This window comes from Botryllus schlosseri, chromosome 9 (genome assembly GCF_051294905.1).
Source record: "Botryllus schlosseri isolate E-star chromosome 9, Bs_hap1, whole genome shotgun sequence".
Lineage (NCBI taxonomy): Eukaryota > Metazoa > Chordata > Ascidiacea > Stolidobranchia > Styelidae > Botryllus > Botryllus schlosseri.
In genome coordinates this window covers 25568516-25595921 of record NC_137244.1, presented here as the reverse complement: position 1 = coordinate 25595921, position 27406 = coordinate 25568516, and the positions used below count along the sequence as shown (strand labels likewise).

At 38.4% G+C, this 27406-nt stretch overlaps 1 protein-coding gene across 3 annotated transcripts; it reads left to right on the top strand.

Annotated features, from left to right (window-relative positions):
• The first annotated feature begins 1536 nt into the window (after nt 1–1536).
• Nucleotides 1537–25404, top strand: LOC145446344 (uncharacterized). Of its 3 annotated transcripts, XM_080324609.1 has the most exons (20): nt 1537–1675; nt 3911–4021; nt 5624–5686; nt 7116–7227; nt 7286–7392; nt 9942–10017; nt 12925–13050; nt 13491–13568; nt 14477–14614; nt 17161–18264; nt 19305–19336; nt 19782–19869; nt 21078–21197; nt 21384–21443; nt 21855–22049; nt 22427–22519; nt 22575–22682; nt 23868–23918; nt 23981–24056; nt 24785–25404. In XM_080324609.1, exons 1-20 carry the CDS (start codon nt 1584–1586, stop codon nt 24814–24816), a joined length of 2862 nt encoding a protein of 953 aa, XP_080180735.1. In that variant the 5' UTR covers nt 1537–1583; the 3' UTR covers nt 24817–25404. The 3 variants fall into 3 exon arrangements, with proteins under 3 accessions (XP_080180735.1, XP_080180737.1, XP_080180736.1); XM_080324611.1 differs by lacking the exon at nt 17161–18264; XM_080324610.1 differs by lacking the exon at nt 21384–21443.
• Nucleotides 25405–27406: the final 2002 nt, after the last annotated feature.

Genomic DNA, 27406 nt, shown 5'->3' with positions numbered 1-27406 from the left:
AGAATTGGTCAAGTGTGGGGCGAAAATTTTGTAACGTTCAGTCAAATTCGTTGATAAAAAAGTGACTCAACACTTGACTCATTCCAGCATGAAAAGTTGAAAATGAAAGTTCGGAACCTCTGGTTTAGAGTAAAACCTCGTGCGTTATGTCATATGTCTGTATTTCTTGGAATGACAATCGTAACCTCCTGGCAAGATTTTGACTTGGGATCAGCAGATTGTGAGTCTTCAATGGATGATAAAATACAGTTGTAATCATAGATGCAAAGTAACTGTTATGTGATTATTCGAATCTAATTTCTTGATTGAAGAAAGGTTATGACAAGAATGATGCTGATTTCGAAATTTGAACGGCCTGATTCAAATTCAACTGAATTGGTGATGATTCGGACCTATCTCCAAATGGCGAATAAGCAGTAAAGATATTAGACGACGCAGAATTCGCATAGCATCTCATCATTCAGACCAGTGATATGACGTAATCATACGAGGACCAAGCATGTGCCTACTGCCTATTGTGTCTCATCGCGACAGTAGTTTAGCCGTTGTATGATTGGGTAGGTTTGAAAGTAATCGATGGGTTCACTAAATGAATGGTAGGCCGTCATGAAACATAGAAGCATCAGTCGAGTACATAATACAACCGTAATGAAGTATGCTTCGCATAACTACGTCCGTAATAGCGTCAAGTGCCGTTATCATTCATTCCGCGAGCCTCTCGACACCACACTACCTTGGTGAACGATGGCTTTGCATCTACTTTTATTTATGACAAGCGAGATAACCCGAATAGCAAAGCAAGTCGTGGTGCCGTCAACGTCGGTACGTGTTTCGAGGTAAATCCGTGTTGTCGCGTATTTTTAAACCGATAAGTCTATGCACCATTGATTTCAGCTGCTTTTTTCTCCTTCGTCTGCGATGCCTAAAATGGAACACATTCCTTCCCTGCTACGCGACCGGCGAGTGGGCGTCGCGCGTTCGCAACGTTGTTTAGCGTTGGTCCAAACATTGGTGTGTTTTGATAGGGCTTGCAAATATTTGCAATAAGTTATGGATTATGGCACGATCCATTTAAATCGAGCAAGCAGCAGCAGACGCATGTCTCAATCGGATAATCATAGGTATAGGCCTACTTCCGGAGATGTATCATATCATTGAAAAGCATTGAAAACCAAAGGATATTAGACGATTAGTACAGTAGTCAGACTACTGCAGCGTGTTAATCAGTGAATGTTTCTTTGCAGCCAGCGTTGAATATGAGTGCAGATTGAACTCATTGATATTGTTGAATATAGGCCCTAGTTGGCAGGCTGTTACGAGTTGGAGTATATGTGGTCGCACTTGGGATTTCGAACTTGCGGTGCATAGAAATATGCTACAACGTCGTACTTTATACAAATCGCAGCTAACGTCAGTGACGCACACTTCCTGGTAATTGAGACTTTACACCTTGAATTTCTGATGCATATTGGTGATCAAAAACGATGTATCATTTCTTAACAAAGAACATAACAAGATGATGGTATTCTTTATTTAGCCGTTTACAGTGCTTCATTAGGCAAGTCTAACATAGGTATAGTAAAATGACTGATGTTATTGACGATACCTTATCATGGGAGCAGAGACGTGAATTACGGCGCAAAAAACGTCAAGAATTACTTGCAGAGGCTGATCGGTATGTGAAATTTTGTTAGTATTCTGTGTAGTCTTTTACTTCCCGGTAGTTCTCTCGAACTATTCTGCTCATTTTTGTTCGGAGTATGGCCAATATGGAATCGCTGTTTCATGCACACCAAAGATTCTATTGACTATACCAGTACACACAGGTGTGACGCTGAGAACCGTCTCGGCACACCAAATATATTACGCTAAACGCACCGCGATCCCAATCCGGGAGTATGGATTAACCTTTAATCAAGAAATCAACCAAATATGCTAATTACCAGAGAATATTGCATTAGCTACATCCCTGTATGGAATCCGTGTCCTATATTCACATTATTCCCTGCGAGCTCCTTACTTACTTTAACTCTTTAACTTGGAGAATCATCGCTGCTCACCTGTTATATTAGGAAAAACGTACCAAAATTCCAGTCGGGGCTACATCAAGTAGCTATAGCCCACCTCTTTACGTGGGATAATTTGTGATTTTTATCATCAGAATTCATAGTATAAATACTGTTTCATCTGTATTTCGTCACGGTAGAATAAAAGTAGCTTATGTCTATTATCAAATTTTGAGTTCCATGTTTCAAACTTCTGTAAAATTATTTTTTCAGTGATTTCTTAACCATGTTTATGTTTATCACATTGTTTCAAAGGTAACGAAGGCCGAAAGTAAATGAAAACGTTACATCTTACATCAAGTTAATTTATCAAAATAGACTTTGATTCCACAGTGACGATATATAGCCTACTGGTGGTATTTCTGCCCAAGATGGGATTAGTGTTTACAATAAATTCTTCTTGCATGACTTGTGTCCTGCTCATGAATACATACTTTGTTTTTGTAAATATTTGATGTACCATATTGATTTCTGTAAATTCGAGAAAGAATCATATCTAAGAATACTTCACAAAATACCCATACCCTTGAAAGGTATGATATTGTGAAGAGTTATGTGAAACTGAACTCGGGCATGTCGCACCGCCTCAATAATTAACACCTGTACTGAGGCGTAGCTGTTTCTGCCACTTTTCTTCACGACACAAGCTACTAGACAAGTGTTTCACAGTAATTACGGGGTTGAGATTTCCTACTGCTGTAAAAGAATAGCACTAGAAATGAGACAGATGCTTTTAATATAATTTCTGTGAAGGAATTGCAAATTATCTGCCTTGGCCAATGTATTTTTTTGCTCCTTATACGGGATTTTGCGATTCGACCTGCGTTTGTAGATGAGACTCGGCCCGCCTGAGGCCATCTGAGCTTCGGTATAGGAATGTCGCAGAGGTAATTACTAGTTTTGAATGTATGCTGTACGGCATTGCTTCAAACTATAAATTACATTGTCATGTAGGCTATGTTGATGACTTTGATAAGATATCAAGATTGTGCATCGAAGGATTCTCAATCCGTTTCTGATAAGCGTTATCACTTCCGCTCCATTGCTTATTAAATAGCAAGTAAGCTGCAGATATCATGCTGCACAGTGTGTCTATTTTAGAAATTATAACAAAAACTTGTAAAACATATGACTAATTTATATCCTTTTCAACTACGGCACTGGACACAGCTCTTGAATGGAGCATGTTATTGTTTATCTTTAAAAAGGTGCATGTATGATTGTACGTGTCTTGCTAAGCCGATATTCGATTTTAAGCAGCTTGGCTGTTTTGTTGTCATCTAAAGTCTACTGAATATTGGGGCTGAGCACAATGAATCGAGTACTCAAATCTGAATCGAGATGATGTTTTTCAAGCACTGAAATGATACACTCCTTGTCACTGAGAGTTCATTTACCTACGAGAACTATAGTTTCTAGACTATTTTCAATGCAAGGCTGTAAACCTCGATTTGTGGTATTGCAGCATACGAAACATGTAGTACAGACGCACTTTAGTGGAAATGACATAGCTGTAAAGTAATGATCGACGGACGCACATTGTCACAAAGTGCGATGAAATAGGTGTGGTCGAAAAAATACCAAATAATTTTCAATGTAGAACCGGTATTATATTCTTTGTGGTCGCATAAAAGGTACAACTTTGAAATTTCGACTTCATATTGTTGTAACGTTGTGATGGGTGATGCTATAATACTTAACTACAAGTCTTTTACTTTATTCAGATTTGAATCAATCTGGTCTACGATTTTGCCCAGCCCTACTGAAAACTAGATATCTCGTTCTTTCAATTCGTGGGCCCATTATTAAATTTTTTTGATGCAAATATTACATTTTTCGTGTAGGGTTACGAAGGGCTCCGATACGGCACAAAACGACGATTCTTTTGAACAAGAAAGGGCACGTCGGAGGAAAGAACGAGAGGAGAGAAGAAGAAAAGAGAGAGAAGAGTTGGAGTAAGTTACTTGCCATCGTGAATGTATACTGGCTATTTCAGACCTGTACGATGTACATTATAGGGTCGTTCAAAAATAACTGTTGTGTTGCCTAAAAACAACGAGTGCAAGCCAAATTGGGCTCGATGCCAACTGATAGATGTGATGTGAATGCACAGGAGTTCGGAAATTTTGAATTTATTATAAAAATCTAAAAAAAAAATCAAATTTCAATGTCAACCCCCATGAAATTGTCAAGTTGTCTAAAAGTTAAGTTATCGCTGTCAAAAATTTTGGATTTGCAAAAGTAGCCTGGACGGTGAGTAATCCCAGAATTATTATTTAAAAACACAAATAACTTCGCTTCTACGTACTGGAATTGCGTCAAATTACTTAACAAACTACTTTAACCAAATAAAACACAACTAACTTGATTCAATCACTAAGCAACTCGTAAATTTTTATTGCATCGGAATCAGATCGGTTTTCCATATGAGCATCAGTACAAGTCTGAAATGGGAGGGATTTTGATTCGAGACCCACCCCCTGCCTACGCCTCTGTTAATAGCGATGACTCTGACCTAGCAATGGCTGCAAGAACATCACACAACCGATCATCGATATCACGATTTACACTACACAATGGCACATGTTTTCCAGTTGTTATGCAACAAATATTTTCTTGGCTCTGCAACTAGAACTACATACTTTTCAAAATCCGCAGCTAGATCTATAACTACTCGAAAAACAATAGTTAGTTGACCGTCAACTACCTAAATTGGTAGTTAAGTCTGTTATATTTACTATAATTTGCCCAGTGTCCTATCCATTGCATGACCTCGATATTGAATATTGATTGAGAGATTACTTAAATACATCACAGTACCAATGATGTGAATAATCTGAAACCAATTAATCTGGTTTGAATCGCTTCCTAAAAGATATGGGTGTTATTTCTTTGACCCATGTGAAGTATCAGTAGGGAACATGGTCTGTTATAGAATTAAATCTGATTACGGGATTTTCTGCTTACTTAACTCCGTTTTTTTGTGCAAATGTAATTGTTTTAATGTCTTTGACTGAAATTCTATTAAGAATGATCCAAGTTAATCCACTGGATGAACTGTTCAGTAGGCTACATGCTTTCTATTAAGAATTTATGTAGCTAAAGAGTTTCTTGGAGTTACAGTTGAATTACGATATTCATATTAATAAGATCTTGGTTTCTTTCACACCTTATTTAACGTCTACTTGCAAAGTAATAATTATCTTACTTTATATATTATATTATATTCATATTGAAATAAACCGGAATTTACGTGGAAGTAATCAATTTTCTTATCTTCTGCTTAATATGAATTACGATTAAAAAGATATCGCTAAGATATTCTTTGGTGCAGTAGAAGATTAAATACCTATTTTATTTTTATTCTATTTGAATAATTGAAATCATCGGTGCTCGATTGTTGTGCTGACGCATAAAGCCTTTTGTGAGTTACGCGTTACATTGTGTATGTCCAACTCAATTGTTTCGCTTGTTACAAATGAATCGTCATGAATGAATCTTCGTGGGAGCACTATCTCTTGTGGACGAATTTTTGCTAACTAAGAGTTTTCTTTTAGAAATCAACTGAAAGAGGAAGAGGAGGCTAGAGCTGAGAGAGAACGATTACGAGAAGAGAGAAGGTTTGATTTGTATTTTATTTCCTATTGTATTTACCTGTTTTTCATACAACCATACTTGGAAAATTAGTTGGAGTGAAATGCTGATAATCTAATTTGTAAAATGTTTCTATGCTCTAATTTTTATTATAATCCAATTTCTGATTTTCCCGTAAATGCCACAGAAGAGCTGCATAGCCTAGTGCGAAACGAGCCAAGCTTGCTGTACAGGCATTTGATATTCTTGTGCTTATGAGCTATGATTTGATATTTACAAATCTTGATTAAGTATCCAAGTTTTCGCGAATTCAGTAATTCTAATTTTAATCTAATTTTCAAAAATTGTGTAGCTATAATTTTGCTTTTCATATAATTTGGAAATAACTGTATAGCTGTGATTGTAATTCTGCTCCAATTTGAAAAAAAAACTTTGTAGTTGTAATTCTAATTTTGTAATTCTAATTTTGAATCTGATTTGGAAAGGCTGAAACTCTTCTAGTTGTCAAGTCTGCATACAGCGGACAATTCTCAAGTCTAAGTTGCACATTATTGATTGTGTTTGGTACTTTGGTGTGATTGTCTTTCTTGTATTTACTTAACACCAATAGCTTGGCCATCGGACTAATTGAGAAGCAGTTTAGGTTTGTGAATGTAGTGGTCAGTAATACTTCCCAATGGCCGTGCATTTCTTTATATCAGGGGTCACAAACTTAAAACGGGTCGCGGGACACTTTTCAAATTTCATAGAACGGGTCGCGGGACACTTTTCAAATTTCATAGAGGCCGTGGGTCGCATCTGAGTGCAATGTCGTGTTCTCTAACATAGGCAACGGGCATAGTTACCACAAAAGAAGAAATATTTTATTAAAGAAATACAACTACATTTAAAAATATTATGGTCATCAATTTCATTTTATTTGAACTATGAGCAGCGCACGATACCTGACAACTATTTTCGGTGACTAAGAAATTGATATTGGGGCTAACGAGACATGTTACTAGCTGAAAGACTATCTCGTCGTAAAGCGTGATCTTGTGGATCTAAGCCGTTTTCTAGGCGTCTCGGTCTTGGGAGTGTCTGGGCAATTCATATCAGCTTATTCTCCCTTGATGGAACGCTGTAGCCATTTCAGCTAGCGAGGAATAGTGTTGTTGGGTACAGGAAAGTAGCTTATTTTGAAACAGCAACAATAATTTGAAACTTGAATCAATTTCAGCATTTCAATATGCTTCAATTGGCGTTCTTCCGAAGTCTAAAACCAGGTTGGGAGCTGCAGAATATGACCTCATGGATTCGTGTGATAATCAAAATTCTTTTTGAATTTTCTACTAGTTATTGACGATTACTCATGATGAGTGTCAGCCTGAAATGTCCGGTTTTCAATATAAATATATTATTCAATTGTATGTAGAAGTTCTGTACCTCCAAGAGTCTGTGATATACATCTTTCAGGCGTCAAAGGGAAGAGGACGAAGAAGAGGAGACAAAACCTCCAGACGAGGAGGTAGTGGAAGAGAAATCTGAGAGTTCTCAAGCTGACGAACCTGAGGAAGAACCGGCTCAGGTGAGACATAGCAAAATTTACGAAAATGAGAGATGCTGATTTTTGCGTCCTGGTGCAGGAAGAGGAGCCGGAAGTGGAGGCAGAAATGGAACCGGAACCAGAAGAAGTAGAAGAGCCACAACAACGACAAGACGAGGAACCTGAGAGCAGCGACATTGACGAAGAGTAAGCTCCACTTAAGAAAAACAAATTTGAAGTGTGCGTGGTGCAACATAATTTGGTTAATAGTTTGATCACAGCCGCAAACGCGACCTCGCGGATTCGGATAATCCTCTCCCGTTGATGCATTTTGTGACATGCCTTCAAAGTTGCAGTAATCTAATCGTAAAACATCAAGTTTTAAATTTATTTTCAAGTTAGAAATTTATTTTTCTGCTTAGTGTGATAGAGAGAGTAAGCCTGTATTGTGTATTTTCGGCTTAATGTCATAATGGCACGTTTTCTACAAAACTATTTAAGAGTAGCAACTCGTTTCGGACTAGTTTCATGTGAAAGCTATGGAGACTTTTAATCGAACGTTCTGCCAGTGAGATCAACCGTCGCTTGGCAGTATAATAGAGGTTATAGAAAACAGCAAAGTCGTATTTCTTTCAAACGATACCGAATTATCATAATCGACTTTGTGGTGTCTAACAGGACTTGCGGAAACCTCAATTTAACCACATACAAATATCTTATATTAAAAAGACAGCGCAGAATGAAGTTTCCAATATTACATTGAGTCGTATTGTAATTGAATTTTGGATTAATTTTGATTTTTGAAGGCTCACCGGATCGCAACATTTTTTTAGAAGTTTTACCGGTGCGCAAGGTTAAAAAGGTTGAGAACCACTAGTTTAATCTAATTTACTGGTTTATGGTTTCCATGAAAATGCTGCACGAGAACTGTGTGTTGCGAAACAAGCCAAGCTTGGCGATTGCCATGATCTTGCTTGTTGGAGCGAACTGTGATCTGATATTCAAGTCAAACTTGATTTTGTTGTAGTTCTTGCTCATTCTAAATTCTATTCAATTTCCAATTAGTAATTTGGATAAAACTGAGTAGCTATAATTTGATTTGAATTTAAGTTGAAAAAGTGGAAAAATGGCTAGTTGTTGAACTCTGCCTGTAAGTGTTTGCGAGCTCATGGAACTGACTGCAGTAACATCGTTCTTACTATAATAAACACTATAGAACAGGGGCGTCAAACATACGGCCCGTCAGACCATTTCATCCGGCTCGCGAAGCTATTTTGAAAAATGGCGGTATTATCCGGCACATTTCGTACATATGTCGAGATTTTTTGTACAAAATATCATCATCACATTATCCTTCGAGATAGCAAATGTCGAGTATATGTTCAATTGTTCATAGGTCGCATTATGAGCATCCGACAGTGGTGTTGTGGTTTCACTCTAGTCACCATCAGCAAGGAAAAGCAGTCATTCCAATTCCGAGAGGGCAAAAAAATGCATTCTCCATTCCGAGTTTTACGGAAAATGGACCCAAAAGTAGTTATTCACAGCAGTGAAACCGCCATATTGGGAAACCGGCATTTGCAGGTTACATGGAGAATATAATTGTTACACAAAAATATAAGTCAAATATCTGTGGACGCACTCCCAATTTCGCTTATGACTTAACAGTACCTCTGCATACGGAGAAACCAGAATCGCGATATAATAATAATGAACCAGCATCAATATATCCCTCGTATTTCTCATAACGCCTACAGATGAGGTATATCGTCCTTAAAGCTACTCTTTTCGCAGTTTATATTACGGTTTGTAACCAGCCATATACTTAATTTTGGTGATTTCATTGTTCGCTAATAAAGGTGTTGCTAGAGTAGAACCCTATGATCCGTGACAATGCAATATATTATTGTGTAGGCTTGATAATTGAGTATTCAAGCAAAAAACAAGGGTATATGGAATTTCAGTCATTTGAATCCGGCCCGCGACGCAATTTGACTTTGACACCCCTGCCATAGAATATTGTGGCTCTGCATTAGGGTTGTTCAAAACTAACTTTTTTTCCGAGTTCCGGGGATTCACTGATCAAATTAGGTTGCCGAAAGCACAGTAGTTTGAAAATTTTGAATTTATTAATAATAAATTAATTTTTTTTCTTCGAATTTTACTGTCAACCCCATGAAATTATTAAGTCTCCTAAAAGAACGATGCATAACAGTTTTTGCCTACTTCCAACCAGTAGAAGTGGAGTTATTGCAGTTGCAGGTTTTGAATCTGCAAAAATAGCATTGCTGGCGAGTGATCCCAGAATTATGAATGAAAACTCAAATAACTTCGCTTCTACGGGTTGGAATCGTGTCAAATTTGCTTTGCATCGTTTTTGTAGACCACTCAACAATTTCATGGGGTTGACAGTGAAATCTGAAGAAAAAACAATTTGAATTTAAATCCAAAAATTTGAATTGACTTTGCGGCGGCCTCTACTTGTTGGAATCGAGCCGAATTTGGTGTCCAACGTTTTTTAGGCAACCCAACAATGCAATCAGTGAATCTCCGGAATCATAAAAAAGTTAGTTTTGAACAACCCTAATGCACAAGTATGCATACTTGTAAGCCGGTGAAATGCGATGCAGCATCCATTTGCGGCGCTTGAAAACACCTTCGCGTATGTACTTGATTAGCTTGCGTGCTTCTATTAACGGCAGTGACTAATTTGGCAGCCCTAGTGTAACCAGCTAATGATATATTTTCATTTCCAGTGAAGTTGTTGAAGTTTCGCACACGCCAGAACAGCAAGAAGAGGAGGAAGTCGAGCAGGAGGATGAAATAGCAGAGGTTATAATATTATGAGTTTGATTTGAAGTCATCTTTTAGTAACCGATTTAACTTGTGATTGCCACTGACCCACTGTTATGCAATGGTGCTTTTCGAAACTTGTCACTAGAAATACAGCTAACAGCCTTTAATAATATGTAATAGCTAACTAAAACACAACTAACTACTGTAGATTCAATTTCCAAAGCAACTGAATCATTTTTCTTACATCGGAATCAGGGTTTCAATCCCCAAAATCCATCCCAAGGCTACTCCACTGGTAGTAGTGATGGCTCTGAGCTAGCAATGGCGTCAGGAACATCACACAACAGAACACCGGTGTCATGATTCACGCCAAACGGCACTTGTTTTCTAGATGTTCGGCTGGTGATTATTTTTATTGATGTGCGATTAGAACTAGAACTACTAAAAAACAGTAGTTGGTTGACTGACAACTCACTAAATTTGTAAAAGTCTGGTTATAAATGCCTGTAATGACTGAATATATGAACTGATAAGCAATCAACAGGGTTACTAAGGCTATCGTTGTTGAATCAACAAGATTTAGCCTTGTGTCTTGTTTTACAAATCTTGCGGGATGCAGGAATTGATTTATATTGGGGAGTCGGTCGTTGGAAGCCTGTTAGCATCTAAGTAAATATTTGCTAGTCAAACTTCACGGCGAACTGCTGCGCAAATACATTAACATCGGCAGTGTTCCGAATCAATATCGAGGAGAACTTTTATCGACGCTAAAACTGTGGTGGTGGAAATACACTGCGCCCAAGTTTTAGAATTCTGGGAGTGAGCTCTTTTCGTGCGCAGGATACTGTTGGTTAGTTGATTGCGTGTCGCATTGCTGAGATTGTTGGCATATTGTGCAAGTGCGTCCTTACTGATTGTGTACGGTGATTTGGTTTTCATTGTCTACTATTGTTGATTAGGGCTGGGCACAATGAATCTGGTACTCGAATCTGAATCGAATATTAATTCTAACGATTCGAGTAGTGAGTGATGAATTTTTTCGAGTACTGAAATAATACACTCCTTGCCACTAAGATTTGATTTATGAACGAAAAATATAGTTTCGATACTGTTTTCCGCCTTGAAAGTCTGTAAACCCCGATTGGTTGTATAGCAGCATACTAAACGTGTACTACAAAGCTACACATGTTTGAGGAAATGACATATCTGCGAAGTCTCGATCAATCCCCACAGCATTGTCACAAAGTCCCATGAAATAGGTATGGTCGGAAAAAAGACCCAATAATCTAATTGCCGCATAATAATGTGATATATAATTGGTCCCCAGAAAGGTACTTTACCTGTTTCAAAGCATACATTTATCATCGTAAAACTTGCAAACGTCCAAGAACTATAAGACATGATGGGTTTATCGCATTTATTCAAGGGTGTGTGACATGATTACAGTATGTGTTGCGGAGAATTTATTTTATAAGTGTTGACATAACTTACATTGTATGGTAAGGCTGTACAAAAGTAACTTATTGAGATTTTTTGCGTCGGTTTGGTTAAAAATACGTTGCATACCAAATTTGGGTCATTCTAGTAGAAGTGGAGCTGTTATAGTTTGAAAATTTGGAATTTATTAAAATAAAATTTTTAGTTTTCAAATTTTACCGACTAACCCATAAAATTGTTCAGTTGTCTACAAAGACTGTGCAAAACAAATTTGACTCTATCCCAGCGCGTGGAAGTGTAGTTATTCTAGTTTTTTGTTAATATTTCTTGGATTACCCAAGTTAATACTATTTTTACGAATCTACAATTTTCAGCTCCAATAACTTGTCTTCTACCGGTAGGAATTGATCCAAATTTGCTGTGTATCGTTTTACTAGACCGCTTGACAATTCCATGGGTTAGACAAGTGAAATTCGGAAATTTATTTTCTATTTTTTATGGAAAATTCGAATTTTTCCAGCTCTGATAGCTTCACTTCTACCAGTCGGAATTGAGTCAAATATGGTGTGCAACGTTTTTTTACCCATCCTAACACTTTTAGCTGATAGCCACGGCAATCTGAGAAAAATGTTATATTTGAACAACCCTACTGTATACTAGGAAGCGGAGGTCAAATGACTGTTAAATGTGCTCTTCATATGGATATTCCTCTAGATTTCTGTTGTATTACGATAATTTGAAGTTGTAGACACCATTTATTAAATTATGTATTGCGAGTGAACGATGTGATATATCGATGACTCATCGGGGCTGTGGCCTGTGACTTGTTGATCACGAGAAGTAATGTAGCCATCCGACCAGTTGTAGCGTTTCCTGAAAATGTCAAATTTATCATGAATTATGAACGCATGTTGTGTAGTGTGTCATGTGATCTATGTGGAAGTCTCGAACGCCAGGATTGATAATTTTGCGCTACTACGCGAACGTACAGTCTGCGGTTCTTCTTTTAAAAATCATATACCGCACGATTTGCATTGTCGGTGATGTCACTTAAGTGACTTGTGATCATGTTATCTTGACGTCAGATATACATTAGGGCTCCGATTTTATCAAATAGCCAGTACGATTTGAGAAAAAAAGTCATTTTTGAAGAGCCCTAATATACATTATATGCATATTGAAATAAACCAGGATATTTTCGGCTGACACTCGTAAGGAGTAATCATCAGCAACTAGGAGAGAATTGAAAAGAACATCGCATAGGCCTATCAACAAACAATTGTCTGAATTGGTCGCATTCTGGCTCAGCAATAGTATCAAAGATATGGAAAGTTGAATATGTACCTTTTATGCTACCACAAAGAAGATATAGCAAGTTCTCCATCACATCAAGTATGATTAGGTATATTTTCTACCATACTTATTTAACTGAACCTTGTGCCAATGCTGTGACATTTGTTGTTCTGCCCTGGTTCCCCGGTAGTCATATTCACGCTTATTTTGTAGGACCAACAAGACTACCACGAAGAGGAACCAGTCGAAGATTCTGAACCTGAACCTGAGCATGAACCTGAGCCTGAACCTGAGCCCGAGCCGGTGAAATCGTCATCGGATATAATTTCTGAAAGAAAGGTAAAGGAATGAAGGAGTGGTTATGATGTAGTAACCTTTTCTGAACTTCTGAATTTCTATATACATACCATCCATTTTGAGTCATTTTAAGATGGGGATGGCTTCATTGCATTTGTTCAAAACTTCTGCAACATGATGAGTTACTAACTTCTGGTCAAATGCCCCCCCCCCTGGTTGGCAACTGATATTGTAAAATGCACGATATTGTCACAGTCACCTGTCACAAAATATCCTGTTCTCTGTTGAATTGCCTTGCAGTTTAATGCAATATTGTGTAAAAAATGTATAATGAAGTTATGTGAGAGTTCAAATTTCATCATTACATTATTTTATGTATTGGTATCGGATCGCAAATACATAGATATTCAGTATATTCAACTTCTAGGCACGAAATACTAACGTGAGCAGGTAGATTTGAACATTTTTTATCTTTATTTCAGAGAGAAAGGGAGAGGAAACGGCTCGAGCTGGAGGAGCAGGAGAAAGAGGCGGAAAGGAAGAGAAAAGAAGAATACGAGGTATGATGATCGCGTCTGTTTTCTGCCGTTAAAAGTATTTTAATATTCGTTTATTTATGGACATGTCCGAGTTTGTAGTAAATGGAGTGGTTTTCTTGAAATTGGAAAATGACTCGACTCGAGTCATTTTGTGTATTGACTCGACTTATACTCGAGTCATTGCACGTGACTCGACCAAGGGATTTGACTTATTCAATTCTCCTATATCAGGACTGATAATTTAAAAATAGGCCCAGAAACTGTATTTTATCTGTTTGAATAAACATGTTTAGAGTGAGAAAACTGAGTTGCCCTATATTTTGAATCTGAGGCCTTCGATATTATGACTCATTAGTTTTACAGAAGTTAGTTGAAATTGACTTGAACTCAATATTGAACAGAAAACACTTTGACTCGGACTCGAGCCCTATGACCCGGACTTGACTCGAGTCAAAACTGTAAAAAGTAAAATTGAGTTGTGACTCGGAACCTTGGGACTTCTTACAACCCCGCAGGAGACACACTTCACTAATTATGTATCTGACTCTGTATTATCAAACTCAATTCTGTACGGTAATGTGAAGAAACTCTTTGATATGCCTCAATATACGGTAGAATAAAATCGTGTTACAATGGTTTTTTTTTCAACTAGTTGCTGATGTGACGATTAGCTCTGCCGAAAATACTTGGGTTCAACATTAGTATATTGCTCGATTATTCAATCGTTTACTGTATTATGTGCAAAAGATAACCAGCTTGTTTTGATCTAATTTGCACACTATGACTCCTGACGTGGATTGTGTTTAGTGTAAGATTCCGGATCCCGCCTACATGTTATCGAAAACAAATTTTTATTAGCAGCACGCAGAGTGACTACCAGTCTTGTAACGCGCCTGTTTGTGTGATGATGTGACCGGCTTGTTTCGCAGGCAAAATTAGAAGCCGAGAGGCAAGAAAGAGCCAGGAGAATGGCCGAAAACGAGGCCAAGAAGAAGGAGCTGAAGAAGGAAACAGAGAAAACCGAATTGGCGCCGAAAGGCCACACCGCTGCTCCGATACTGATGAAGGTAGGCGAAATGCACGGCTTTTTTAACCATTCGAACTATGGTAATATGGGCTAGTTTAGACTAGGACCTGACCGATATTGGATTTTTGAGTCGATACCAGCGCCTTCACTGATAACCCCAGATGTAATCAGCCGTTGTCAAAAGATATGGCATCTACCTTAAGAATCATTGCCAAAACTTCAGATCATTAATTTGAACAGCTTTGCAGCCATTTGTACTAGAAAGGGTGCATCTGGACACATGTAAGCGATAAGAAATGTATCAATCTCCCCAGCCTGGCAATCGCAGATTATAGCTCTATGACTGCCTGCTACCATACTGTGACGAAAATTGCCAATATTTTTTAAGCCTCCAACGGCTGATACCAATATTTCATTCAAGGCGTCATTTTGAATCGATATTATCGGCAATTATAATCGGCTGGGCTCTAGTTTAGACTGCTCATTTCCAGCATATTGCAAGATTCCTGTTGATATTATCGTTGCACGGGGAAACGTTTAAATCATCTGTGATTCATTTGTCAGATTTGTGACGTTGTTTTGCTTAAAAAGCATGTTATTTTACCGATACGCTTTGAAACTAGCTTGTAAACTTTGCGTTGATGGAGCTCATGTGTGATTCAGTGCGGCCAATGTTTACTGGGATGGCCGTGGAAATGTATGCATGATTTCTGTTTGTCCATTCGATTGTTGGAATCATCACTTTCATTTGGTTGTGTCTTGAACTTGAGTCATTTAACGATGCTGGGATTCTTGCGAAGGAAATGCGATCTCGTGCTAAATTAGAGTTTGTACCAGGCAGCTTTAGTTAGAGAATGCACTTGCGTCAAAGTATTCACTTACGTCAGTACAGTCAGACGATATCAATCAGATTCAGTTCGACTTTGGCTTGACACCTTGATTTGCCTTATTGATCTCGGGCGTTCATTTTCTACTGCGCGATCACTCTTCTATATACAATTGGATAGCATATTCATATTGAAATGAACCCGAATATTTTCGGCTGACACTCGTCAGGGGTAATCGTCAGCAACTGTTAGTTTATTTCAATATGAATACATTATCACTTGTACACTGAAGTTCTGCAGCTCCAAGAAGCTCTTCAATTACTCTTCTGGTCTTTGAGACATTGGTTTCTGTTTTGTTTTGTATGAATTTTGAAATCCAATGTTTCATAATCTCTATACGTGGATTACATTAATATCTATCCAGATAAGCGAATTCATAACTTTATTAGCGTGCTGCGATCTGCTTTAATAATTTCTGTAAATTTTACGATACTATTCAATCTTGTACCGCACTAATTTAGGAATCGCATATAATTTTGGTAAGGTCTGAAAATTGTCTACAAATTGTAAGCTTGGTATTTACACATCTTGCTAATATATCGTATAAAGGACATATGTCTGGTAGCATAACCAGTAATATTAGGATAACTTCCAACAGTTCTGGTATCATGGAATATTCATGCCATTCGGTGATGTGGAGTTTATGTGGGGTATGTGTGTGTGTATTACATCATAGTACATCGTGAAATGCATAATGAGGAAACCTGGCTGCGAATTTGCGGCAGACATTAACTGACTACTTACGTGGTTTCTTGTGATATGTTTTCATGAATCATGCGTCATATCATGCCTGCACTGTGACTAACTGCTAATGCGTCTTCTCTTTGTCTCATCTGCGAAATATCGGAGGATAATACTAGTGACTTTGTTTGAAAATATTTCAAGCCTACAGTTGGAATCTGAGTCAAGGTTTGAAGTATTTCTATTCTTGACTGAAGGTCTGTTTCGTTCTCTTCTGTTTGGGTTAATTTTGAGGCCGCATCGATGGCGAGCAAGTGACTGAGTCTTGGCAGAATTTTTTAGGTGTGTCAGTGTAAAAATTTCTGGTCAGTTTGATCTCTGGTCCGAAGGCACATGCTCCTCTTGAATATGTCATATTAAGCCATCTGTTCACCTCGATACTCGATTATTGCAATTTTGATGCCGGTGACGTCATGTTTGGTGAAACTACTGCTAATGTACAATTTACTTTCCAATTCTCTGTTATTGAATAGTATATTCATATTAAATGAACCCGTGGGTCAGCAACTAGTAAAGAATTGGAAAGAACATTGTATATCAACAATCGTATCACAAAATACGACGTCACCAGCATGAAATTTCAAATAGAGAGCGCTTACCATTCAATTGCATATCCAATTCTCTACTAGTTAGTGATGATTACCCCTGATGAGTGTCAGCCGGAAATTTTCGGGTTTTTGTCAACATGAATATATTATTCAAATATTCACTGGATAGGTCCGCCATTGTGACATCAGTGACGCTGCCTCTGCAAAAGTTTTGTGTTCCTTCTGAATTTGTAGACGATGTTTTGTGCGGTTTCTTTGGGCTTGGCCTATTTGACAAAATATTAACATCATCGCTAAGTAACCATCGGACGTAACTCTCTGACATTTTGGCATCACGCAACGGCCTGACGGCAGAAGCTTTTTGTTTCTTGGAAACAACGCAATACTGAGGCAATGAAACATATTTCCAGAGCCCGGATAAAGCCCAAAAAGGCGATGCAGCATCTACGCTTTCCGCTGAAAAGTCGTCTCGCGAATCAAAACGATCTAGAAGATCATTGCGGGCCATGGAAGAGCAAGCTAGCGATTTGTACAGTTTTTTGTCCGATTTGGAAGAGCATAAGTCGGCCGGCCCCCGTAAATTAAAGGAATTTCTTGATAACACAGACGACAGTCCGAAAAGGTCGCCGAAAAGTGCGATTTCGAGGAATAAAATCGGATTTTCGCCGTCTAAAAAGGCAGATTTGGATGTCCCCAAAAGTAGAGTGTCACACGGAAGCTCTGACGCTTTACTGCCACGATCAGGGTCGAACTCTCCAACGCCTCCCGTCCGAAAAGATAGCATGAAACGATTGGAAAACGCGAGATCAAAGTATTTATCTAAATCTCCGAAGCCAGACTTGGATTCTATACAAGACGAGGTTAAAGTGTCAGATCAATCCTCCATCCAGCCATCAAAATCTGCAAAGCCTGATGTGGATGCAATAAAAGATGATAGTAATGTCTCCACCAGAAGCAAACAATCCTCCAAATATTCATCGAGATCTCAAAAGCCAGACTTGGATGCCATACAAGATGAGATCAAAGTGTCAGATGCGTGCGATAAAAAATCCTCCAGCCAGCCATCAGAATCTGCAAAGCCAGATGTGGATGCAATAAAAGATGATATTAAAGTCTCTACTACAAGCAATAAACGATCCTCCAGATATTCGTCGAGATATCAAAAGCCAGGCTTGGATGCAGTACAAGATGATGTTAAAGTCTCAGATGCAAGCGATAAACAATCAACTGGCCAGTCAACTGCTGTATCTGTCCTTGGAAATGAATTATCGATTGATAAGGAGGTTGGGAGACAGCCAAATGCTGTGGTCGATACTCCTGTTGTGAATTCGTCGAGTAATGAAAAACCAAGTGAAACGATAGTGAACAGTCTCGAAAAACCTAAACCCAGATCTGGCAAGCCGGATTTGCCCTCAAAGCCATCAGCGGAGTCTTTGCTGGCAAAAACCGGCACAGCTAAAGAACCGGGCGTACGTACGCGTGCCAGAAGAAATGAGAAATCACGAAATACGACGGTTTGTTTGTGCACATGTGTTATGTAGAATATACTATGCGATCGTATATGTTATGTCGTTAAGATGCAGGATCAGGTGATAACGGCTAACTTATTTTGACGTGCAGGTTTTTAGGTCTGTTGTCTTGTGCGTTTTGGTTACTTTGAGGATGTTCTCTGGTGATTCTTCTATTGATTGCATGGCGTGGTGACTGTACTTGACTCTTTCTTTCCTTGTTCGCTTACTAGGCCTATTCTCTGTGGGTCTCACCATATGCATCAATTAACAAACTCTGAAGGTGTTTTTGACAAGCAAGATGAAAATATTTGTATAATATTCGGGATTTTTAGTTGTACTATCATCATTGTGATACCGTCACTTCAAATTTAGAATGTGCAGATGTTAGTGGGCTTTTGTTCTATGCACACAAACTATATGCATATGCTGTATTCACATTTTGTCAGTTTGTGTCTTGAAATACTAGGAAACGCACCATTCTTTACGAGGCAGACTTGGGCAACTAGATAATTCTAGCCGTCTGATTAGACTAATTTGTGAAATGTTTCTAGGCTCTCATTTTAATTCTTACCTAATTTCTGGTTTTCCTGTAAAGGTTACAGGAGAGCTGTGTAGTGCGAAACGAGCTAAGCTTGCCACAGAGACATTTGCTATAAGAATGAAAAAAACGTATAGCTTTAATTCTACTTTTGATCGAGTTTGAAAATAACTTTTTAGCTATAATTATAATTCGACTCTAATTTGAAAAAAAAAACTTTGCGACTGTAATTCTAATCAAATTTGGTGTACAGAGTTTTTTTTAACCAACCTAATAATTTCGTCAGTTTATCCTCGGAATCCGGTAAAGGAACTTATTTTTGAACCGCTCTAGTAACTAGTCAGTATTGGTTACAGTCAGGTTTTCTTGTCACATTTGTGTTGGTTTGAGTATCGTGTGTTGCTATGACTTTGATGGTATCTCCCGAAACTTATGTAATTTGATAATGGAAATAGGGTCGTTATAATAAAAAGTGATATCGCTATATTTATATTTCCTTTTTCAGGTCAAAGATTTAAATGAAAAGCTCTCTGAAACGTGAGTCTATTTAAGATATTATGTTACAAAGGTGCTAGAATGTATAAGTATATACCGCTGTACTAGGTGTTTGTCATACTCTTGAGTAAAATTCATAAATGTTACTACTAAGAATAAGTATTGACTAGGACCCGACCGACTCTCGATTTGTCGATAATATTGAGTCAATATCTCGCTCTGAAAGAAATATCAGTATCTGCCAAACTAGGAATATTGATATACTTGTTATAGCTTCAGGTGAAAAAAATGTGCCTTAGGCTATATGCCATATCTTCTTATCACCGGCCTAATACACCGGCGTTATCCATCCGGCACAAAAATCAAAATCGGCTGGGCTCTACTGGAGATCAATAATATGTTTGCATTTTGAGAAATGTTATGAAATACTGACGTTGCAATAGCCTCACACGCCATATAACATTTCGTTTGTGGCACTTCCTTCCAGGCCGAAATCCAATCGTACTGAAAAGCCTCCTCCGGTTAGCAGCATCGATGATCGTTTGAAGAATTACCAATCACGAGCCAGCCGTAAGGTAAGATGACACTGGATCTTTCTTGGTAACAACGTCTGACCTCTTCGTAGCTAACAAGCATCCGGTGATTCTTCTCTAAGACAGACGCTACTTGGCTTATCATTTCACGTTACGAAGGCTGTTGATATCTCTACGAGACGTAGTGTCTACCCAAAATATTCGGGTTTATTTCAATATCGCGGTATTATTATCCAATTGTATATTGAAGTTCCTTTCCTCCAAGAATCTCTTCGAAAGGCATTAGTGAACTACATACATCCCTGTACAAGCTGCTGGATTTTTAAAATGCGCAACTAAAACTAGAACTACTTTTCTAGAATTTTGAGGATCAGCAACTAACTACGGTAACTAACTGACTAGAGCCAATTCCGAAGCAACTCAATAATTTATATTTTATCGTAAGCTTTTTGGCATTTCAAAGGGACGGGATTTTGACCCCCCAATCCCACTCCCTGGCTACGCCACTGTTAGTAGCCTGACTCTGAGCTAGAAATATATACAAGAACATCACACAGCAGACACATATATCATGATTCACTTGAAATGGTGACACATGTTTTTATAGTTGTTCGGAAACTAAATGTCATGGTTGTAACCAAGTCACAATGTTCCGAGTCACACGTCAATCTCACATTTATTGTTTTGACTCGAGTCAAGTCGAGTCATTTTCAATTCACCAACGAGTCAAATCCGAGTCCAAGTCGGCTAGTAGACGGTTGAGTCCGAGTCGTAGTGTTTTGACTCGAGTCCAAGTCGTTATGTCCACTTTTTTCAACTCTGCCCGAGTAATATAGAATGGCTCGCATTCAAAATAAATTATTTTTCTCATTCTTAATAGTTTTCGGCCCGATTTTTCAAGTATCAGGACCGATAGACGAAATACCAATCGTGAGGAAACTTGTATTACGATTATTACTAGTCTCGAGTCAAATGACTTGGTTCGAGTCGTGCACAATGACTTGAGTGGATACAAAACTTGACTCGAGTCGAGTCATTTTACGCATTTGATAAAATGGCTTGAGTCGTAACAACCCTGCTAAATGTTTTTTCAAAATGTGCAACTAGAGCTAGAACTACTAACTGAATTGGTAGTTTATGAAAGTCTGTCCAACATATGCTTCTTGTAGTGATGCTATCCTTCGATCGACCATATTCAATTGTAAAACTTATGTACTTACGCTGACCGAATTTTTGTTCTATATTTTTAGGAATCTGGCAAAAAATCTGTAGCCGCAAAGCCCGCGTCGGGCGACTTGGTGAGCAGGTTGAACATGTGGGAAACCGGAAAGGTGGCCACGGCAGGAGGGAAAAGTGCAAAGAAAAATGTGGTACGTGATAGCTCGATCGGGTGAATTCAAGCTTGTAAATACAGAAAAAACATATTTTTTAAGCTACTTTGGTACTTCTCAGAATTTTACTTTCCGCGTCCGCTTGAAGTAGTTTTTAGATGTCTTGGAAATTCTCCTTTACTGCATATCACCTTCAATGCGTTTGTTAACTTCCTCTATTCGTAGCTACCCTTGGATAGCGAAGGGATCATTCCACCCCATGATTCAATCGTGTCTGACATGAGTGTGAGTTTTGCAAAAATACAGAGTTATTTTTACTAATATATTTTTTTAAAGTAACAATTTCTTGACAGTCTTTCCTTCATCTTCTCACCAGAGAACACGGATGAACGAATTTGATATTTTAAATCCAGTTCTGGATTTTGAGATTCAAATCCTGAATTAACATCGTGCCGCGTCTGAATTCAAGTCATGATACGGTCGCGGCTGAATTTTGTTCAAAAGTGGTATTTTCCATATTTGCCATTTTCGTGCTTATGATAATCAACTCTTGATTTTATATGAACTGAACCTGATATTTGTTGTATTTCATTGTAATTCGGAATGTAATTAAATGTCCATTTTTTTGCGAATTCAGTAATTTTGGAAAAGTTGAAAATTTTCTAGTTGTATAATACAATATTTTCAACCGTTTAGGACACGGCGGTGGTCAAACAGAGCAAGGGCGTGTCGAGCCGCAAAAACATGTGGGAGACCGGGGCAGTGACGGGTTCCGCCGAGAAGAAGCCCGCGCGGGCCGGCGGACCTCCCCGGGGCGCCGATTTGGCCAGCCGCAAGAATTTGTGGCTGAAAGCCACTTCCGAACCGACCGATAAAGCTTCCAAACCGGAAGTGAGTCGTGTTTTGTTGTGTTCAATACCGAAGTACTTCTATATTTACAGAGTACTCAAATACTTGCTCGAGTTTCTATAATTTTCTACCGCCTCTACTTCTGCAAACAGTTTTTCGGCTAAAATACTTCTCACCATTTTCGTTTCGAAAAGTACAAAGCAGTTTGGGATATTTAGCATCACCGTTAATAAGTTGAGCTGTCGTGGGAACCGTGTAAAATAGCTCTTGTTTCAAGGTATCTGAATATGCTTTCAAAGGTTCTACTTATTTCCAGTGCCGCTGGTCGTTTGCATTAGTCGCGAATATGCATCCTGCGCTTTTGAAAACGTCCGCTAAAACGACCAAAATTTTGTAATTCTCGTAATTAAATTCTTTAGGACAAGCCGGTGATAGCCGTTGGCGTTTCTTCACGGCTAAACAAGTGGGAAAAGGGCGAATTGAAGACGGCCGACAGCAAGCCCAAATACAAGGTGGGATTCTGTCTTACGATTCGATTTGGAGTATAAAAACCGAAATTTTACGCAGGAAACGGGCGTCGTGGCGACCGACGTTAGCGACAGACGATCGAAATGGGAGACGAAAGCCCAGGAAAAGTCGTCTCGATCCGTGCGAAAAACCAGACCCGAAAGCAATGTGGGTTTTGTTGTCTTTGCGGTAGTGGGTCGAAATTTGGTTGTAAAGTTTTAAGATGGACTTGGTTTCCGTACGCTAGAACAACGGTTCCCAAACTTTTTTGACCAGTTTTTTGAGCAGAAATACTAATTTTTGTATACCTAGCGTTTCAATGACGTTTTGCCATAGAGTTTAGAGAATTGAATAATACATTGATATTGAAATGAACCCGAAAATTATCGGCTGACACTGGTCAGGGGTAATCGTCAGCAACTAGTAGAGAATCGGAAAGAACACTGTGTATCAACAATCAAGTCACAAAATGTTTTCTCCAGCATGAAATTTCGAATAATCAGGGCTAAGAGAGCGCTTATAGAATTCGTTGATAACTCAACCGCGGCCCTAATATAAGTTTATTATTTTACACATTTATTTATTATAATTATACAACAGGGTTGTAACCAAGTCACAAGGCTTCGAGTCACAAGTCAATCTCACTTATATCGTTTTGACTCGAGTCCAAGTCAAGTCCGAGTCCAAGTCATTGATTTGACTGCCCAGTTTCCAGTTAAAGTCTTGTTAAACCCACTTTTTATAACTACGTTTCGTGCTAGCGAATGGTTCGCATTTATAATATTCTAATTTTCCTCACTTTTAGTAGTTTCTGGTTGCATTTTCAAGTACCAGTACCAATAGACGAAATCCCAATAGTGTGGTTACTTTACTATTCTTTGAAATTACAATGAAATGTCGGTCTTGGCCGTCCGAGTCTCGAGTCATATGACTTGGTTCGAGTCATGCGCAATGACTCAAGTCCAAGTCTAGTTAATACACAGATCGACTCGAGTTGAGTCGAGTCATTTCCGTATTTTGAGAAAATGACTCGAGTCAAGTCGAGTCATCAGAAAATCGTGACTTGAGTCATTGCAACCCTGTTATATACAATGCAAAAAATACATTTTTACTGTAGTATGCTACGTGTCTATGGGCATGTATGACATAGAGAAGGTGCAGACAAACCAAGTTTACACTACGCACTTCTATGAAACATGACTTCTTACAAAAAAAAAGGTCACTAAAATTGAAGCACAAAACATAGAGCGGCAATGTAATTTTTCAAATATTTTTTATGCGAGACCTAATTTCACCCGCTATGGTAGTAACTGATGTTTTACGATCATCTCTTGATTAATTTTTTGTTTTTAGCATTTAACTTCCGACGTCGTATCCGCGAGAAAAAACCTGTACGAGTCCAAGGTATTTTAGCCCGATTTGCTAGTATTTTGTTTCAAACTAATTTCACCGATAATTTTTGTCAGACCGAGCCAAGTTCAGGCGCCGCGAGCCGTGAAACGGCACGGAAAAGCGTCAGCAGCACGTCCGACACAAATCAAAGTATGATTTTGCCGTTTTCTTCTTAGGTCTACCATGATTTTGATATTAAACAAAATTACTAGCTCAGTGCTTCTCGGATTAAAGTGTTTCAAGTCTCTGGGTTAGTTGCTCTCGTGTCACAGCCAACATTGGCTCTGCCGTGAGATTAGTACTTGATTGTGTCGAAAGCAGAGGTGATCACTAAGGTTGTTGAAAAATTACTCGAGACAAAAAATGACAATTACATGGGGTGTATGGTAAAATTTGAAAAAATAATTTTGTATATACATTCAAAAATTTTCATTGGCATGGCGTCGACTTCTGAAATTTGGAATTGAGCCAAATTTGGTGTGCAGCGTTTTTTTAGGCAACCTAACAATTGGATTAGTGAATCCTCCTTTTTTGGGGTACTCGAGTAAAATTGGCCAACTTGGACTGCTTGCTCGAACGTTTACGGTTTTAGAGTACTTCGGTTTGGGCTTGAGTATGCGACCCCTCCACCAACTGTACTTCAGTTGTTTTCAAACCTTCATTTTTCACTTTAACTTGCATGAGTATCGGTGTGTCTACAAAATTACGACATCTACTTGTAACTAAATGTACTTGTTTAAATTTATGACATTACTTCTACTTCTAATTGAGCACCAGCGCTAAGTACTTCGCCCTGTTCTTGTCAAAAGATTTTAAATCTGATGCACGGGTTGAATTTCGCCAAGAGCTTTATCAGTTTTTGAAATCCTATTTTACAGGAGAATCAGATCTTGATTCCGACGAGGCGTGAACACGAATACTCAATGTACGAGTCCCAAGTATTATGAAAACGTCACCCGTGTGGCATGATTGAAAGATGAAATGAAGACCAACTTACGATTGGTACATTCCCTGTTACCAAACGGCTGCAGAAATTCTATACCACGCTATATACTCGTGTAGTTTTATATTGCCTTTTCTACTTGATCATTCAATATTCAATCGCACATTTCTTACTGGGCAAACTTGCGAACTTTTATGTCCCGGTTGGTGAATATTGTGTTTGTGTGTATACTGTATATATATGTGACAGGGAGATATGCGTGATCGAATGTCTTACGTCCTGGACCAATCAAGTGACCTTGCCATTCTGTAGCTGTTCCAAATTACTGATTTCATAATTTTGATCAAAAACACTTATAGTCACTCCTTTTTCTATATGGTATTATTCATTCCATCATTTCTCTAACCGTGTATTGAACTAACATATTTTTGCATCCGCTCGCATTTCTGTACCGGCTAGTGTTGCTTCCATTAATCAAGCTGTATTTCCGAACATCTTACCAGATTATTAAAAATTGATTGTAAATGTTGTATTAAATTATGATTTCAAGCCTTATGGTCTGGCCAGCGTGAAAGCGACGTGAAATACAAACGGTTAAAGCAAGGGTATAGGTCTGAGATCTAGACAAGTATAGAAAAAGTTCATTTGGTGATGAGGCCAGTCTTCGCAAGGCCTATGGCGCAGCAGCTGATCTGAGTAACTGGGAAATCTGCAGCAATTATGCATATGCTAGCAACCAATGTAGCAGTGGCCCCCTAACTATTATTACTTATTGAGCTTGACTTATCTTTATTTCTCGTTTAAAAGGATACCCGAGATATGAGCATGTTACACAACGAAAAACGGCACATCGGCATGCGTCAATTTCGCATCTGGTTTCAAAACCCCAAAACTTGCCCTTATCCCCGAAATCAACGCTTAGAAATATGAAGGGCTTCTTGCAGTTACGAAACTATGTACAATTGAATAGTATATTGAAATGTACCCGAACATTTTCGGCTGACACTTGAATGTATAGCACGGTTACCTTACCATACGTCATTCCAATGGGGGTTTTCGGGACTTGAGCCAGAAAAATTGGGAAAAACTTACCAATTTGTCAGTATTTGACTCCAGTATTGCAAGTCTGAAAATTTTGAAAAATTGTCTTGAGATTCCCAAGATATGGTAACCCTATTGTATACGGTAGTATATATCTAAACCTAACCTAAAATTTTACCCACGTGCTCAAGTGTCGCATGCTCAATTGCTCATTGCTCCGTCATTAACTGATACCTCAACCTCTCGAGCGCTCAAGCTCATGCTGCTCAAATAGCTGTGTACTCTACTTCAAAGTCAAACAGTAAATTTTGGATGCAAATTCATCATTTTTATTATGGTTTTTGTGATGCAAGATACTGCAAGAATTGCAATACAGTGTGAAGAAAGGAAGGAGTCGTGAAGACTTGTGAAGTCAATAAATCGATTTCCACCTTGGTGTACAAATATATTTAGTAGTTTAAAACTCGATCAAGACCAAATATGGTGATTTGGAAATGCATGGGAGGCTGTCCAAGCCTTAATTTCACAAAAGGAAGGGATACATATTCCTGTACATTGTAAATGAAGATAGCGAGTGCTGTCTTGCAAATCAACGTTGAACCAGCTGGAGATTGGCTTGAATCGCTAATAATTACAGGTGTTATAAAGTCTGGCGAAAGATATATTCATGTACACACATTCAGTGTACATGCCTCTTCTTTACTTCGCCTAGGCTAAGGTGGGTGTCTGATCTTGAAGGCTACTCCGAGTTGTTTCGACACCTTCCTATCTTTTCATTGTATCGCAGTCTTGTGATGTTTTGAAATGATGAAAATATTAATAAAAACTAATTGACACTGTACACTGTACAGGTGTTTTGCAAATTATAAATTTTGAAAATGGAACGAATATTGACCGCCTGAGCGCTTGACCGTCAGGATGACTCTGTTTGTAGCCAAATAATATGAAATTCCTGAAATATATCCAATATGATTCAAGCGATATATTCTGCTTTTCATGCGAAACATATGCATCAAGTGAAATATTTTTTTCATTTCTGCTGCCCCTGGTAGAGATACTTCCGCTCACTGTGATACGTGTCGAATAAACCGGTACGGTACTCCGTAACCGGCGCGATTTCGAAAGTTTGTTTACTTCTTATAACAGTTAAAGGGGCTTTGGTGTTGTACGAGCTGAGAGTCAAGTCTATTGTTTGGTCTGAATTTATTGCGAAATAGAAGCAATAAATAATTGAATAGGTAGATTTTTAGGACCAGGTTGTAGCTAGGTCATATGACAATCATCTAATCAACAACAGCCGGATTGAGTGAAGCTGTAATGTCAAGTCAATAATGTGTAGAGTATGGCTGGGGGCCTATATCAGCTATGCTATGGATGGTACTGTACTGTCTGTACAGTGTATAGGTACCAGTAATTAAAACTTCAGGTAGAGTGTAGATCGGTCACCGTGAAAAGTCGACGATAACTATGGAATTACAATTTGTATGGAAATTATGTTGATAAGACCTCTTGGTAT